At 34.7% G+C, this 18,553-nt stretch overlaps 1 protein-coding gene across 3 annotated transcripts in view; it reads left to right on the forward strand.

The window, feature by feature from the left end:
• Positions 1-18,553, forward strand: part of Macrod2 (MACRO domain containing 2) — a 1,840,776-nt gene that overhangs the window by 4,709 nt on the left and 1,817,514 nt on the right. For all 3 annotated transcript variants that reach the window (XM_005380889.2, XM_013512283.1, XM_005380890.2), the window contains exon 2: positions 1,579-1,695. In XM_005380889.2, coding sequence (XP_005380946.1) covers positions 1,579-1,695 — 117 coding nt within the window. The remainder of the gene's footprint in view (positions 1-1,578; positions 1,696-18,553) is intronic.

Consider the following 18,553-nt stretch of genomic DNA (forward strand, 5'->3'; position numbering starts at 1 on the left):
GTGAGCTACATATCTTGTAATACATTGAAAGAGCATTGGAGAGTATAAGAATGTGATTGTCAATCTGTACATTGTGGACACCCCTAGAAAAGTGATACATGACAACCGACATAAACCGAGTGAACATGCCAGGGACAGTTTATATATTGAATATTAGTGAGTCTTCAGTTCTTCCTTGTTTTTTAGGTTAAAAAATAAATAGAACTTATTACATTTTTATCTGCATCCTAGTGTATAATTTTATGTACTGACAGGGCTATACATAATCAAGTTTGAGTATTAGTAGTGGAGTTCGTGAAGTAAAGGTTAAATTGCTGAGCATGGCATAGAAGTCCCTATATCAGAGATGGTGAACTTCGGCATGTGTGCTGCAGCTGGCTCTATCAATGAAAGCTCTGAAAGGTTTCCCATCACTGTGCCCATACAGTTTTCTTCTACCTTTTTTTCACCTATTTTTCACTTCTGTCACTATCCTCTCCTAATATCATATCTCATAGTTTCATTAAACTATTTGCATCTCGTTATTATTGTTAACATTGTTCTGTTAGTTGAAATATTCTTTTTAACCTGTTCATGAAAAATTCTGTCTTTTGTGAGTCCATTTTTTATCACCTTTCTTGGGAGCTGTTCCTGAGAATATAGGATAGTGTTAATAGCATAGACTGTACTGTGTGATTAATAGATATATATGTCTGTATTTTAATCTTGCCTTATTTGAAAGTTCATAGTTTTTGGCAAACCCCTGAATTTTGGTGTGCTTTATTTGTCTGTGTACAAAGTAGAGATATTCTATCAACTTTGAGTTATTATTATTTCAGTGATATAATACATGTGAAGTACTGGCAAACAATGAGTTCTTTGTAAATGACACTCACTGTTACTAATTCTAACATGCAATTCTTATTTTAATCTTATAATCAGATATCACCTCTACAAACCTATTACTCTATTGAAAATGTACTTCAGTTTGTTGATGGTCTTGTTGAAGTAAGGAAATACCTTGGTGGCTGCCTTTCCTGTGCTTTCCTGATATGTATAATGTGTGTCTTAGCATTTTACATTTTATTTGCATCAGTATTATTTTGTATCTTATCCATTTCCTCTTTTGTCCTGTGAACTCTGGGTAAGTCAAAGTGGCCTTTGTATCTGTGACCTATAAACATGTCACATGGGGGCTGGGGATTTAGCTCAGCGGCAAAAGCGCCTGCCTGGCAAGCGCAAGATCGTGAGTTCGGTTCCTGGTACCGGAGAAAAACCAAAAAAAAAAAAACAAAACATGTCACATGGCATATAGTAGTAGGTTGTCAGCAAATATTGACTGAAAGAGTAAATGAATTATTTCTTGGACTCTCACAGAGTGTCTTTATTATTAGGCTTTGATTTTATTTTTGTAGCTAGTATGGAATTGATTGGACACCTTTTAATACTCAAATATGAAAGCATTCAATTTGTATTTTGGTGTTTCTCAAAATTGTACCAAACCTTTGCGTAGCTTACCATTATTAATATTTAAAGTGCAAAATAATTCCTAAGTTTAAAAGTCAAATACAAATGAAGATTCTGCTTTTATTTTGCAAGAACGTTTACTGAAGATGACCTTAGAGGAGAGGCGCAAAGAATACGTAAGAGACTATGTTGCCCTGACCACCATTCTATCCTGGAAGGAGGAGATGAAGGGCAAGAACCAAAATGATGGTAAGTTTTTATAGTTCTCACTTATTTATGAACCCTACAAAACATTTGTTGACAGAAATAAATAAATGACATTCATGTAAAAGATGACATTTTTGTTATTGTTTAATTTGAAATTATTGCTTGATTATCATTCAGGTTTTTTCTGTGTAGCCTGTCATGTGCTTTTGAAGCTTAGGAATGTATATTAACATACTTTGTGTTCTCAAATATACCATGTTTGTAATATGATACTTTTTTAGTTTCAAAAGGAACTGTTGTGCAAAAGTTTTTGGAGCAAATGTTACTAAGAATTTGGTACTTTGATGGTATGACATTGCAAGTTTGCTTTGATTAGTTTTGTTTTTACTAGAGTTCTTTATTTTAATGATTGCATGTAGTTAAAAGAGAGTGTATTAGGAGGAATAGAGAGAAATCAAATAGTATTTGACATTTTAGAAACATTTTTTATGATGGGGTATTATGTGTACATGTAAAATTATAACAAAATTCTCTTAAACTCTTTATGGTTTGATGAGAGTCTAGATAATTAGAATAAAAATGAAATTTTAAGGATTAAAAAGGTACATGAAAAAAGTTTCTAAATACAGTCTAGTATACTTAATGGATATATAATACTTACCTCAGAATTAATACTCATTATTAATAATCTGGATGTGAAGTTTAGACAGACAGGGTATTTTTTTAGGGTACTTAAAAGTTGAGAAGAAATATTACTTTATGAAATGGACTTGGAACACATTAGTTTCTCAGCTTGCAATCTTAGATTAGTGGAACTATTCAGGGTATAGAGTACTTTGGGCCTAGAATATGTGTAACAAGCATGGAATTCTTATGAACACAATTTGTGCAGAACAATAGCCAAATTAGGCTTTGGTGCTTGAAAAGAGAACACATTTAGATTTGGGCTTTAGATCGGGTTTAGTTTTTTTTTTTTAGAAATGTGAAGCAATTAATTGGGAGTGCAAAGATATGGGGTTTTTTAAACCTCATGCTGCCTGGTAACATGTATACCTTGGGCAAATGGGAGAGTGGCTTCACCCCAAATTCTGTGAGATCAGTGGACAAGCTAACCCCCCAAATTCCATGAGATCATTGGACAAGCTAATTGGACCTGAAGAGCTTGTTTGGAGGTTCTAGCAGGGGAGCTCAGCTACTCATATACCCTTGACTGAGGAATGGTCCTCCTCTATCCTGGGTGGTCGTTCTCTTCCACCAAGCGTGCAGCTTTGGGAGGGATGCACTTGGAGCATTGAGAGAGGAAGGGGAACCCACCTAGCCAGCCAGATAAGCTGAATAACCGTGGTGATCAATGGGGTAACAGATATCGCAGGCAGATTGCCTTCACATCCTGGACAAGCTAGTTGGGATATTTACGTGTCACCTGCCTGCCTAGTGTCTCCAGTCAATGCAACCTCTTTTAATAATGGTCTAATTAAGGTATTATTGCAAGAGAAAAAAGTGCCTCATAATGGAAAGAGTACAAGGTTTTGGCCCTGGTTGGCATAGGATGTTGTTCCCCTTTATATTTGAATCTGTTCTCTTCTTTTGTTTATAAGCAAATGGTATTGAATACTTAAGTGCTACTTTATTTATGGCTAGTGAATCTCCCTCTTTCTATGCCCCATTCATGTCATTAGTTTTCTTAGTTGCCAGTTTAGCCAGTCTTCTAAGGATGAAGTACATGATGTTCTTTTTAGCAAATTTTGTCCCTTGAGGTAGAAGTAGAGTCCTGCTCCTGCCAGACCAATTGACAAAGCGGTAGTTGACACCAAGGCTGCTTTGCTGGATATTGAACCTGCTCATCTCCACACAGAAGCTTGGCCTATTTGCTGCTACTGTGTGAAGATTCAGTAAGTTACAGGGTAGGATGGAACTGCATGAGAAAACTTGAAATAGGGTGTTTTCAGAGATAACACAAAAGTATGATCTCCAAATTAGAAAATATGCATTAACAACTGACATGGTTCTTCTCTAAGAAATGCTATGTGTTTAGTCCTCTCTCTAAATATGAACTTTATAAGTGACTAATGTATTTCATTTCTTTATGATTTTTTTTAACTTGAAAGTTCTCCATGGGGACTTGAGTGATATGATCAAAATTGTATTTCTATGAAACAGTATTTTATTCTTTTCTAGTATCTGAAGTGTTTCTTGAGGTAGAGTAGAGTAATTCTTCTATATTCTGACCTAGAAACTGGTGACTGGTCTCTTCCTTGTTCATGAAGTGGAGTGGCTCATTCTATAAGTAATACTTGTTAATTTTTTAATACTATATACATCTTTAATCATTCATTGCTCAGTTGTAATAAAACATTAGTCAAGAAAGTTTTATTATTTTAACACATTAAAAGATATTTTTGGCTGGGGGAATAGCTCAGTAGAGCACTTGCTCAAGGCCCTGGCTTTGATTCCCAACAAAAACATGCACGCGCGCGCGCGTGCGCACACACACACACACACACACACACACACACACACACACACACTATTCAAACATATTAATTCAGAGCTGGACATGGTGGGATGTGTCTATAGTCCCAGCTACTTGGGAGGCTAGGCTGGCATATAGTTTGAGCCCAGGAGTTTGGGACCAGTTTGGGCAACATAGTAATACATTCTCCTAAGGAAAAAAAGATATGCATATGCACATGTACACACATGTATATTTGTATAAATTCATAAAAACTGATAAAGGACTGGTATACATATAGTTATATTTTCTAATGTTTGTCTTTTAGACTTTTATATGTATATAAGTAGGTATGGATACATATAAAAGTTTAATTTTTAAAATTTAGGATTTCAGAGTAAGGATTAAAATATGTCTATGTATATTTCCTTTTCTCTTAGTTTCTAATTTGTAGGAAATGAATACTATGTATTGGGCTAGGAAAGTGTACTAATTTTAAACTTAGTAATCTTTTGTTTATGTTTTTATAGGATGTCATTTTGGTTTTACAACCCATGATTACATGGAAGGTTCTTGAGCCTTTGTTTTTAATTATTTTAACTTTGCTCATATTTCTTTTAAACAAATGCTTATTTATTCCAGTAAAAAGTTCAATAAAAAGGAGGTGGCTAAAATGTTTTTGTAACAATTTTTATTGTACATCGTACTAAAGCAGAAGAAAACCAAAAATTGCTAAACAACATAAAAATCAATGTTTGTGTGAAAAGGAGAAAGCAAATAGATAATATTTCTTAATTGGATTTCTGATTTTGTAATATTGGAAATCTATGAATCAGGATATAAAAGTATGTGAGGTAATTACCCCCCCCATAGCTCATTAAATATATGCTTGTTATTCATACTCACATTTGTCAATTATTAGTAGTAAATCTGTGGAATTATGTGCTTCTAATAAATTTTTCTTTGTCAACAATTACATAATAATTGTATTTCATCTTAAATAAATAGAATAGTATAATGAACCTTTGTGCATCAGTTACCTAGTTTCAACATTTATTACTTGGCCCGTTTTATGTCATTTATTCCAGTGCTCCCTGCATCTTTGCCAGACTATTTTGAAGCAGATCATGTGCCTCATATAAATTTTATTTATAAACATATATGTCTATGTATGTATGTATCTTTAAAAGAAGGAGATGCATTTTTGTTGTTTTAGTATTACCACAGTATCATTACCATACATATAATTAGTAATTTATTAGTACAGTATAATTAACTATCCAATTAGTATTAGTAATTCATTAATACACTGTAATTAACTATTCAATTAGTATTAGTAATTCATTAGTACAGTATAAGTAACTATCCTGTTAGTGTTAACTTTTTTCCCTTTGTCTCATAAAGATTTTTTAAAATAAATAGTTGATTTACTTGAATCATGATCAAAACAAGGTCCACATATTTAATCAGTGGATTTTTAAGTCACTTTAAATTTATAGTTAGTTCTCTCCCTCCTTTATTTCTCTTTGAATAATTTATTTGTTAAATGCAGTAGGCTTTTTGTGTTGCAGAATATTTTATATTTTGGTTTTTGTTGATTGTATCACTGTGGTATCCTTTAACATGTTCCTCTGTCCCTTCTGTTTCTTTTTTTCTTTTTTTTATAAATTAGAATTTTTATTTGGGTTAATTATAGATTAACATGTAGTTGTCAAAATAATACAAGGAGTTCCAGTGTGCCCTTTACCTATTTTTTCCCAAATAATAAAATCTTAGAATACTATAGTGTAATATTGAGATATTACCAAGATATTGACATCAGTGTAATTAACATATAAAATAATTCCATTATCACACAGATCCCTCATATTGCTTTTTGATGTGTTTTAAATTTTAACTTATTAGAACCTATTGATTGTACAAAATACTGTGTTTCAATATGTATACTGTATTTTGTTTTTTGTTTTTTTTTGTTTTTCTCCGGTACCGGGAACCGAACTCACAACCTTGCTCTTGCCAGGCAGGCGCTTTTGCTGCTGAGCTAAATCCCCAGCCCCTATACTGTATTTTGTTATATCCCTTCTGTTTCTTATAAGTTGGTAGTTAAATCCAGAGTCCTACCCAAATTTGAGTTTAATTTTTTTTTTTGAGAGAATATTTTCTCTCAAATAGATGATTGTGTATCTTATGGCATTATATCACAAAGCATATAATGTGTGAGTTTCTCTGTGCTGATAATATTCATCACTAGGTTTAAAGATTGTCAGTGTGAACCATCCATTATAAAGTTTCCTAAGAGCTTTTTACTTAACAGCAGCCATTGATGATTATTGCTTAGATCCATTATTTTATCGGGGTTATAAAATAGTGTTATTTGAATTTTATCATTTCTTACTTATATAACACTTTTATTTCTCCTATAATGAGCAGTTTTCTCTTGTCATCTCTTTTCTTATTGTACAGTACAATACAGAAAAGGTAGATAAATGTTAGATTTCCTTCATTTACCAGTTTTCAGATTAAGTTGATTTCCTGATGCTCTCCAGAAGTGGCCAGAGTTGTAATTTTTGACTATCATTTTCAATCTCTTTTTCTATGTCTCTTACATTCTTTGTTCCATCATTCTCCCTCTTTCTTTTGCTCACACATATGTGCAAGTTCTAATCTTAATACTTAAATACTTTAAAAAAATTCTTAAATTGTGTTTAAATAAAAAATTTATTATAGGAAAAGATACATTGATATTAATCTTCCTCAAAGTATGTCCCCTCACTTTGAAGAGACTTATCCCATCTTTCTTGATACTTTGTCAAGCAGTTCTGGAAGTCATTTTGTGACTGTCTGTATGAGGTATGTCCAAAAAATATGGTGAATGCTGTTGACAACTGCCATCCAGCAGAAACGCAGGCTCATAAAAAACTTACAGTGTATCCTCATTCACCTTATTCACCAGATCTGGTACTATGCAACTTCTGACTCTTTCCCCAAAGTGAAAAGAACTATAAAAGATACATGTTTTAAATAGATTCAGGACATTGAGGCAGACGGTAGCATTCAAAACTAAGGACAAACATGAAAGAGGACTTCCAGAACTGCTTCAGAAAGTGGCAGGTACAGTGTAATAAGTCTTATTCTTTAGGACATTGTTTGTGAAGCTTCCATTTCCTACAAAGATGTACAACTAGAATTTATAGTATAAATTTTTGATTTTAGAAACGAAAAGACTGAAGACTAAAGTCCTAACTTGTCTTACTCTGCTAGTCCCTTTCTTGGCCTTTACCCATAGCCACACTGTCTTTCTGTTTCTTAACTGAACTGTGTTCCCTCCCACTTCTTGGGCCTTTATTTGAAATTTTCTTTACCACTCAATTTACTTTCTTAATTTTTATTGTCTTTCAGTTCTGAGTTTGAAAGCCTTCTAATTGTCTGTGAAGTCTTCCTTGACTGTTTATTCTGGGACAGGTTTCTTCATTATGTACTTTCATAAACCTGAGTTCCTTTTCATAGAATGTTTATATTAATTGGATTTTTGTGTATTTAGTGGCAGGGTTATCTGATCAGAGTGTATTTGAAGTATTTTTTTATATAGTGTAAAGTAAGGTCTAGTTTCCTTTTTTTACATGTGGATATTCAGTTTTTCAGTACATTTTGTTGAAAGACTGTTTAAGCCTATGGAATGACTTTGGCACCTTTGTTGAAAATCATTTGAAAATATGTTCCATTGATCAATAAATCTATCCTAATGCCAGAATCACTCTGTTTTTGGTAGCGTTTTAGTTAGTTTTGAAATCAGGAGGTGTGAGGCCTTCAACTTTGATTGTGTGGCTATTTGGCATTCCTTTAGATGCCATGAGCATTTTAGGATTGGTTTTTCTTGATGGATTACATTGAATCTGTAGATCACTCTAAGTAGAGTAATCTGTGTACATCTGTTAGGCACAACTGATGTATAGGGTCCAGTCCCTCTTTTTTCTTAATAATCTTCTGTCTGAGTGTTCATTTTTGAAACTAGGATATTTTAAATTTCTATCATTGTAGAACTACTCCTTTTGCTTTTGTCAGTCTTCACTTCCTATATTTGGGGCTCTGTGTTTGGTGCATATATATTTATAATTGTTATATCTTTTGATGAATGACCTTTTTATCAATATCTAATGTGTTTTCTGGTTTGACAGTTTTTGACATCAAGTTTCTCTTTATCTGATATCTGTAATCTTCCTTGCTCTTTTCTATATTTACATTCAATATTTTTTCTATCCTTTTGCTTTCAGCTTTCTCCTGTCTTTAGATCTAAAATAAGTCTCTCAGATATTGTGTAGTTGGATCATATTTTTCCCCTCTTAAGAAATCCATTCTGTCAATCTTTGACTGTTTATTGGCAAGTTTATCTATTTGCATTTAAAGGAACCACTAATTAGGGGAGACTTACCTTAGGCATTTTTCAATTTGTTTTCTGCCGGTTTTAAAGCTTTTTTGGGGGCTTCATTTGGTATTTTTCTGTCTTTGTTGTGTTTGTTTGATTTTATTGTAGTAATACTTTTTGATTTTTTAATTTCCTTTGGGTATAGCCCAGGGTTGTTATCTTTGATTACCATGGAGATGACCTATAACAAAATGAGTGTGATCTTTATAGTTATAATTTATTTGAACTGAAATCTATTTGTTACATCAAAAATTTATATCTCTTTGTTATTTTAAAGAGAATTTAAAAAAGAGCAATAGAAAATAACAACAATATAGACCAAAACAAAACAAAGCAAAAACAAAAAAAGACATACAGGGTTTAGAACAAAATGATAGGAAATAACAGTGGTTGTTATATTACGTACTGTTATCTTCAATGAAGTTGCTCAGATTGCCAGATGTAAGAATGCAAGATTGATCAAACCAGTAAAGAGAATAAAAAATAAAAACAAAAAAACCCCATTAGAAATGATACAGACTTCCACTAGGCAAGATGGTAGGAATTCACCAATGGTTGTTATATTGCATATTGTTGTCTTTAAATTAGTTGTTCAGATTACCAGATATATGAGTAAATAAAACCCAAAACATACAATAGATATTATGAAAGGGAAGGAAATTGCTCAAAAGAAGGAACAACTGGGATGAGGGAAAGGAGAAAAAGAAAGAAGTGAAAAAAAATACGTAAATGGAAGGATAGCTGGGATAACTGTACTGCTGATCTCTAATAGTTTATTGAAAGGAATAGTTAATGCTTAATTTTTTTGACCAGTTTTCCATACTTATATATAGTAATCTGAAAAATTTGTAATATCTTTGACTTAGCAAAGTTTTTACAAAGTGTAACAAATTATATGTTGCATGTCCAGTAACATAGATTTCTAATTTGTTTTTATGCATTTGTCTTTTCAAAATCTGTTGAAAATAAAAAGTATAATCATAAATCAACATTATAGTAATAGTGGCTTTTGTATTTCCTGCTTATTTATTTTTATTGGAGATCTTTATTTCTTCAAATAACTTCAAGTTACTCTTTAGTGTGCTTGCATTTCAACCTGAAGGATTCCCACTAGCATTCCTTATAGGACAGATCTGGTGGTAATAAATTCCCTCAGCCTTTGTTTATCTGAGACTGTCTTAATTTCTCCCTCACATTGGAAAATCAGTTTTGATGGCTATAGGTTCCTCCCCATCACTTCAAGCCTTTTAAATATATTATCCTATTCCATTCTGGCCTCTAAGATTTCTGATGAGAATTCAGTTTACCTTTTTGAAGAACTCTTATAGGTGATGAGTTGTTTCTCTTTTGCTTCTTCCAAGTTGATTATATTGTATTTCAACATAAGTTTCTGATTTATCCTCCTTAAAGTTGAGCATTTTGGATTTGTAGATTCATATCCTCCTTCAAACTTGGAAAGTTTTTCTTATTTTTCAAATAATCTATATGACTTGTTCTTCTCACTTGCATGAATTTTATGTTAAACTGCTTGATAATGTTCCTCACGTCTTTTAGGCTTTGTTCACTTTTGTCAATTTATTTTGTTCCTTTGAGTGGACCTTTTTTTTCCTCTTCTGTATGTTTTGTGTTTTTTTTTTTTTCTTAAAAGTTCAACATTTTATATAATTGGGTAGCCTCTGGAATCAGATTTCACTCCTTTATAATTTCCTGTTTTTTGTTTTATTTATTGATTAATTGATTGTTGAAGGCTACAGTAGGTAGTCCCTTTGTTTTGAGACTTTCCTAAATTATTTTTGCAAAGACTAGTCCTTGTTGTGTTTGATTATTGAAATATGTTCACTTAACTCATATTCAGCTATGTCTTTACAGAGATTGCCTGGGGAATTCTTTCAGTCTTTGCTGTTAGCTCTTCATACTTAGGTAGGCTTCCTCTGAATATAGGCATTCTATTCTCAGCCTAACATCTCAGATTTTTTCTGAGCATATACCTTGCCTGGTGTACAGGTAAGTTTCTAAATACAACTACTTTTGAATGACTTTTCTCTCCCAGAGTCTTACCCCATCTTCTCAGAGTCTTGCATGATCTGTAGTACATCCACCCCTAATCTATGGCTTCATGCATCTTGTGAATCTCTAGTTGTCTTTCAGCTTTCATGAGCAGCACCTGCTGCTTTTTTGCATCAGAGTTTTGTGTTAGTCTCAATGAAGATAAATGCTATTCTCAGTCCTTTTGGTACTCACAGTCTGATCTGCCTTCTTTGATTGTTGGGAAGAGACTGAAAGCTAGGCTGCTACTTGGTTTTTTAAAAGCAAATCCAGTTCACAACCAAGACTATTGGTGTGCTGGTGAGGGATGGACAAGCTTAGGTAAAAATGCAATAACACTTTTCTACTTGACAGTTTTCCAGTACTCCTAGCAAAGTTGATTCAGGCAGTTTCTAGTTTGTTATTATTACTTCGATGTTTCTGTGTGGGAATGAGATCTTGGAGCTTTCATTTTACTTGAACTTTGTCATATTTAATATAAAACCAACTAATTTACATCTCTTAAATGAGCAGTGATGTTGAACACTTTCTCATATATTTACCATTTGTACTTCTTTATCTGGGAAGTGTGTATTCATTTTAGATACCTGTTTTTGGATTAGGCCTTCAATTTTGGGGATATGACTTGTTGGAGTTCTTTATATATCCTAGATATTAGTCCTTTGTCTGAGGATCAGCTGGCAAAAAGTTTTTCCCATGCTGTGGGTTGTCTCTTCACTCTATTGGTGATTTGTTTTGCTTTGCAAATGTTTTTTAATAAGATGAGATCCCAGTTACTGATTCTTTGAAATATTTCCTGTGTGATTGGGGTTTTGTTCATAAAATCTTTGTCTACACCTATATTTTCAAGAGTTCTATCTAGTCTCTCTTCCAGAAGATTTACTATTTCTGTTTTAATATTTAGATCTTTGATCTTTCAGCTATTTAATATTTAGATCTTAGTTTAGTGCATGGTGAGAGATGGAGGCTATCTTTCAGTGAAGGTGTTTGGCCCCTTTGTTGAAGATAAGCTGGCTGAGTGTGTTTAGAGTTGTTTCTGCATCTTATAATCTGTTCCACTGATGCTTGGGTCTTTTTTTTTTTTTTAATTTTTTTTCCAGTACCATGCTGTTTCCCGCCCCGCCCCACAGTAGCTCTGTAGTGTAATTTTAAGTCAGGGATTGTGATAGTTCCTGTCTTGCCTTTGTTGGTCATTCGAGAGTGCCAATTAAAACAATGCTGAGAATCCATCTCGCTCCAGAAAGAGTGGTTATTATCAAGAAATCAACCAAGAACAAATGCTGGAGGGGCTATGGGGAAAAAGGAACACTTCTCCACTGTTGATAGGAGTGTAGACTGGTCCAACCACTGTGGAAATCAGTGTGGAGATTCCTTAAAGTCTAGGACTAGAGGTTCCATTTGACCCAGCTATTCTCCTTCTTAGTACCTTCCTGAAAGCATTAAAAGCATCATAACACCTGATATATGCACACCTATATTTGTAGTGGCACAGTGTGAAATAGCTAAATGTTGAAAGTAGCCCAAATGCCCATCAACCAATGAATGGCTAAAGATGTGGTTTTTTTATGCAATGGAATACAACTCTGCCTAAAGAAGGATAAATTTGAGAAATTTCTAGGGAAAGAGATGTACCTCGAGACTATACTCTTAAGTGAAATAAATAGGACATACATGTGTAAATATTGCATTGTTTCTCTGGTGTGAAAAACTGATAGTGTAAATAAGGACCAAAATGTGTAATAGGTATTGTGAAATAAAAATGTTCAAATGGGAAGGGAACTAGAGATGGGTGAGGGGAAAAGGAAGAAAGGGAAAAGAAAAAATAAGAAAAGGAAAAAATGGAAACAAAGCTTTTGTAAATGAGGAGCAGAAGAGGGGTTGAAGGGAGGGAAGAGGAATGGGAAAAAAATCAAGATATATCATGTACAGGTACAAATTCCCTATGATGAATGTTGCTATTATGTATATCTAAAATGTACCAATAAAATTAATTAATAAAAGACCCCAACTGTTAGTTTAGCAGTAGCGAACTAACAAACCCTCAAATTCAGTGGCTTAAGCCAATGCAAGTTTATTTGTTGTAGATGTAATAGTCCAGTGTTCCTGTTTGTATTGGTGTGAGTGGAGTGGTGATAGAGGGATAAGTGGGTATAGTTGTTAAAGGAGGGGACATTCTGCTTCACATAAGTTACTTAGTCAGAGCACATGCCTTCTTCCATCTGTTGCTTTGAAAATTGATGTGGAAGACCTTTGGGGAAAGGAGAAAGAAAAGGGTTGTGTTGGAGCTATGCCTCTGTCTCTAAGGATAGTTGAACAATTCTCATTGTTATGAGATACTCTTAGAAGTGGTGCATGTGATTTTCACCTGTATGTCTTGACTAGATCTCAATTATATGGCCATATTTAATTGTTAAAAGTGTTTAAAAATTATGAGGTAGTGGTATGCTCAAGAAGAGGGTGAAACTGGAAACTGGTTTTAATGAATAGCTATTAAGTTTTACCATCCCAGGTGTAGTACCATGTTTTACTGAGTCAGCTGTATAAGTTCATTTAAGGAGAAAGGAAAAACAAAGACTGCTAATTAAACTTCATAGTGCTTTCTTTTAATAAATGTAAACAACTTTGTCTCTTTTAATAAAGTAAAAACTTAGATTTACTCATTTATCACATATCTTCAAATATCCATTGAAAGTATTAGTGAATAAATTGGTTAAGGTTTCCTTAAATGTCTTGACACTAAGAATCCACCTCCTCTGAATCATTTTTTTCCTACACAGATTTATTGATATCTGTGTTTTCCCATAACATATCTTTTCTATGCTTTTAGAAGAGTTAGTGATACAGTGCTGCTTAAAATATTCTCTCCTTTTACTTAGTATTGTTTTTTTCTGATACCTATCCTACAAGATTTAATGCTGACATTTTCTTGATCTTGCCAGATGGTGTTAATGAAAGGTTCTCAGCCATTTACAAGGATTCATATTCTTTCCTCAAATGTTCATTAGATAGATTATTGCTTGAAATGTTGAGAGGTTGCAGTTGTCCAATTATATCACCGTAAATGATGACTAAATTCTTATACAAGCAAAGAAAACTGTGTTGCTATCACTTTAAATGCCTTAGTTGTAATAAGGCCCTTGCTAGTTTCAAGATGTTAAAATGTACTAAAAATGAGCTTCATAGAATTAAAAAATGTAGAGTATGTTTAATTTATTTTAAAATTAGGGTTTTTGTATCTTAATATTCGGGCATTTTTTGTTTCTCCTCTAATGTCTCCTTTAGTCAAAAACATTGTTTATTTGAAGTTTTAAAAATAATTATATTTTAGCTTATCAACATCTATAATTTGGAAAAAGATGATGTGAGAAAAAGATTGGTGACCTGCTACTTTAAAAACTGAAATAAACATTTTGGAACATTTGCTTGAAGTTATGGGAGTATGATTTTAAAACAATATAAGAAAAAGTGTTTAAAAATACTATTTTGAATGGAGATCAACTTTTGATAGTGGATCTTGTGTCTTTGGAAGTGTATATTCTGAGAAGTTGTGTACAAAAACACTCAGATATAGCAAACATATTTCTTACACTGGGTGTTGGTTGAATAAGATATTTTGTAATGTGTTTGATTGCCAAGGTTCTTGTTCTGAAGAACTTTAATTGTATTCTGTTCTCTTTTCTGATCCTCAACAATGTAAATTTATCAATACTTTCTGTTGGTGATTGAAGTACCTATGAGTTTTTTCACTTAATGAAAGATAAGCAACTTACTGCAGATCAGTGTTCTGTTTCTAATTTAGTGATTAAATGTTCCATGCTAAGCCAGTTTTTAAAACACTGGAAAGGTGGAGCTAAGGAGTGTTACTTTACCTTTGCAGATTTTACTTGCAGAATATTGTACCCTTATTTTCCTGGGAGTACTCTTTAATCTCTAAATTTTGGTATTCTGAGGATTTAGTAGGTGAAAGGGCTACTGTGTGTAGTAGTGGTAGTAATAATACTAATAATGTTGTAGGGAAATGGCATCTTTCCATCCTCTTTCCCTCCCTTTCTTTGTTTTTCTTTATGTTATTATTGACAGTACTAGTGGCCACACTTCTTGGAATTACCAGTACTTAAATATCTAAGTAAGTAGTTCAAATGATCATTACTAAGGTTGTTAGTATAGCACCTTTGGGGAACAGTGAAACAGATGAAGGACAGCTAACTTCTAGGAAGAGAAATAGGAGTAGATAACATCCTTTTCTAATTTTCTTCCACATGCCCAAACATAGACAACAAGTTATCAAAGAGTTGCATCTCAGTTTTCCAGACTATTGTCAATATAGCACTGCTCTTAATTTAGTTTTGGCCAAACATAACTTGCTCATAGCTTTAGTCTGAGATTCTAGTCTTTTTAACTATGTTTATGAAATTCTGTGACTTGGTAAATTTAAAATTTTCGTAGTAATTGAAACAATGTGATAAAAACATGTCTTTTTTCCTAAGTAGGTTTGTAACATATTTCTAAATAGTTCATGCATCTCTCTATGTCAGGAAGATCTTCTTAAATTCCTCTTGCATTATTTCTAACATGTTATATGAACTGCTTTTTACTTTTAAAGTAAGTATGTAATATGTCCAAAGTAAGTATGTTTGTGCTTATGGATTGGATTCTATGACTTTGAGAATGACAAATTATTCAAAAGCAATTAGTTATGAATTTTATTATAACATTAGCAATTTAAGGCTCTATAATTAGTCCTTAAAATGAGTTTTAATCATTTACAAATAAATAAAATTTAACTCTCCTTTAGATGCTTTTTGTATTAATCTAAACACTTTTTTTATTAGTAATTTTGTAGTATATAATGATTCCATTCCATGGGTAGGGTTGATACATGTACTTAATACATTTCAATTCTTTTTTCATTCCCCTTTCCTTCAGTCTTTCCCCCCTCTATTTCTTGATCTCTTTCTCATCTGAGAAAGATCTGTCTTCCTACCTCTTGTTTTCTGTCTTTTATTTTGCTCTTAATTTATATTTTGAAGTTTCTCACATAAGAAACTATGCTATATTTAAGCTTATTTGTCTGTTTTATTTCACTTAACGTTATGGTCTCAAGGTGCATCTATTTTCCTACAAGTGCCTCAAGTATAGCCTTCTAATTTAAACAGTTAATTTAAAAATGTGTATTAAAACTAATTGTCTTGGTTACTTTTCTCTTGTTGCTGAGACAAAGTACCTGACACCCAAAATTAAGGAAGGAAAGGTTTATTTAGCTTACATTTTATGGAGGTATTTAGCTTACATTTTATGGAGGTTTCTGGTTCCAAGGCAAGGTGGCATATGGCACAGGGCAACAGTTCATGGTGGTGGAAGATAGCAAAAACCAATAAAAGCAGAAAGGGAGGAGCAGGGTGGCAAGCAGCCTCTTTCCCTCCCTTACACTGTATGCAAACTATCCACCCCAGGGCAGGTGTAGCACTCACATCCGTAATTCCAACATTGGACCATGAATCAATCATAAACTCTAGAAGCCTGCCCCATGACTGTATGAGGATTTTAGGGGACATGCAGACACAAACCATAACATTCTACCCCTGGCACCCCAAAGACTTATGCACATCCCTTTTTTTTTTTTTTGTTTTTCTCCGGTACCGGGAACTGAACTCACGACCTTGCGCTTGCCAGGCAGGCGCTTTTGCCGCTGAGCTAAATCCCCAGCCCCTGCACATCCCTTTATACAAATAGCATTTAGTCCATCTGCAAGAGTTGCCAAAGTCCTAACAGTTTCAGCATTGCTGAAAAGTCCAAGTACCAAATCTCTTCCCAGATGTAAGGCAAACTCTCACCTGCAAGCCCCCATACAAATGAAAAGTTAAACACTTTCAACATTCAATGGTACAGAATAAGCACTTTCATTCCAAAAGTTATAAGTGGGAATATAAAGGAATGGGATCAAAACAAGTCCAAAATCCAGCAGGGCAAACATTAAGTTCTGTAATACCACATTTAGCATCTGAAGCAGTCTGTGGCACACTGTGAGCTCCAAAGGCCTTACACGGCTCCACCCCTATGGCATTTCTGGTGGTTACAGCTCCTCTGGCTTCTCTGTTAGGCCCACTTTGCTCCCTCCTTGCAGCTTTCCTTAGACAATCCACGTTCCTGGCTTTTCCAAAATTCTGCAGCCTCTACTGCACCTTTTGCTTCACACTCTCAGCTTCACATACTGCATTCATAGGGGCACACTGCCTGGTCTCCCAGGCTCTGATATCTAGGTGGAAGCCTTTTTAACTTCAGAACTCTTGCATTCTGTATGTGCCTAAAACCAGTGCCACGTGGATGATGCCAACATCTGCTGCCAGCTGGAGCAGTAGCCAGGCTTTCTTCTCTCTTGGCCATAGGGGTCGAGTGCCTGGATGGCTGGGCACTCTGAATCCAATTTTGAGGAACAAATTCTCTATGCCACCTCCATTCTGGAACGTGGCGCTGTGGCTTTCTTCTCTAAGTAAAGTCTCGTCTTTGCAGTTTTGAGGCTGCAAAGGGTGGAGACTTGCTGCTTCTTGTGATGCCCTCAGGCCATCTTTTCTGTTCTCTTGTTCCTCCTCAGCAATCAAGATCTTCTCAGCTCTATCTTTGCAGTCCACAGATTTACTGGAGCTTCCTTTCTGGCCAAGCTCACAACATTTTAAATCATCCTTCTGGGCTCTTTGCTTTTGATTCTCAACATAAATCTGGCTAAAAGCCACCAACAATAGCCATGCCACTGCCCCAACATGTGACTGCCTGGAAATTTCTTTTGCCAGATTAATCAAGTCTGCACCCTTAATCTTAGTCTCAGGCAAAGTTTCTGGACACAAGCAAAAAGCAGACAGACTATCTGCCAAGCTGTAACACACATCATCTGGAGTCCAGAAACCAGTGCAGTCATTCTTCCCAGTAAAAACCTCCCAAATCCAGTCTTTATCGACAGGATTTCTGTCAGCCTTCTGGTCTTCTGAGCTTTGATTCCACAATCTCCCACACAGAACAGCTGAAGGTGTTCCAGTTCTACTCTTTCAGGGGACATCTCTGAACCTTTCCAAACCCTTCCCACAAACCATTTCCAAAGGCTCTTGAACCGCATGGTCAGGCATAGTCACAGCAAGGACCTCACTCCACTGGTACCAAATTCTGTGTTGGTTACTTTTTTCTTGTTGCTGAGACAAAGTACCTGACACCCAAAATTAAGGAAGGAAAGGTTTATTTAGCTTACAGTTTGTGGAGGTTTCAGTCTGTATTTGGCTGGCTCTAAGGCCATAGTGTGTATATGTGTGTGTGTGACCTTCATCTATTCATTTATTGAGAGGCACCTAGACTAGTTTTCTATCTTGGCTATTGTGAATTTTGCCTCAGTAAACATGGGGATACAGGTGTCCCTATAATACCCTGGTTTTAGTTACTTTGGGTATAGCTGGGTCAAATGATAGCTCTATTTTTAGTTTTTTGAGGAATCTCCATACTTTCTTCCTGAGTGGCCATACTAATTTACATTCATACCAACAATGACAAGAGTTCCTTTCTCCCTGCAACCTTGCTAGTGCTTGCCTGCTTGCCTGCCTGCCTTTCTTTCTTTCTTTCTTTCTTTCTTTTCTTTCTTTTTTCTTTGGCTCTGGTACCAGGAATCGAACTCAAGACCTTGTGCTTGCCAGGCAGGTGTTGTGCCACTGAGCTAAATCCCCAGCCCCTCTTTTCTTTCTTTCTTTCCTCTCTCTCTCTTTCTCTCTCTCTTTCTTCCTCCCTCTCCTTCCCTCCCCCTCTCTTCCCCTCCTTCTTTCCTTCCTTCCTTCCCTCCCTCCCTCCTTTCTTCCTTCCTTCCTTCCTTCCTTCCCTCCCTCCCTCCTTCCCTCCCTCCCTCCTTCCTTTCCTTTCCTTTCCTTTCCTTTCCTTTCCTTTCCTTTCCTTTCCTTTCCTTTCCTTTCCTTTCCTTTCCTTTCCTTTCCTTTCTCCTTTCCTTT

Source organism: Chinchilla lanigera, unplaced genomic scaffold (assembly GCF_000276665.1).
Source record: "Chinchilla lanigera isolate Chin_1 unplaced genomic scaffold, ChiLan1.0 scaffold00014, whole genome shotgun sequence".
Classification (NCBI taxonomy): domain Eukaryota; kingdom Metazoa; phylum Chordata; class Mammalia; order Rodentia; family Chinchillidae; genus Chinchilla; species Chinchilla lanigera.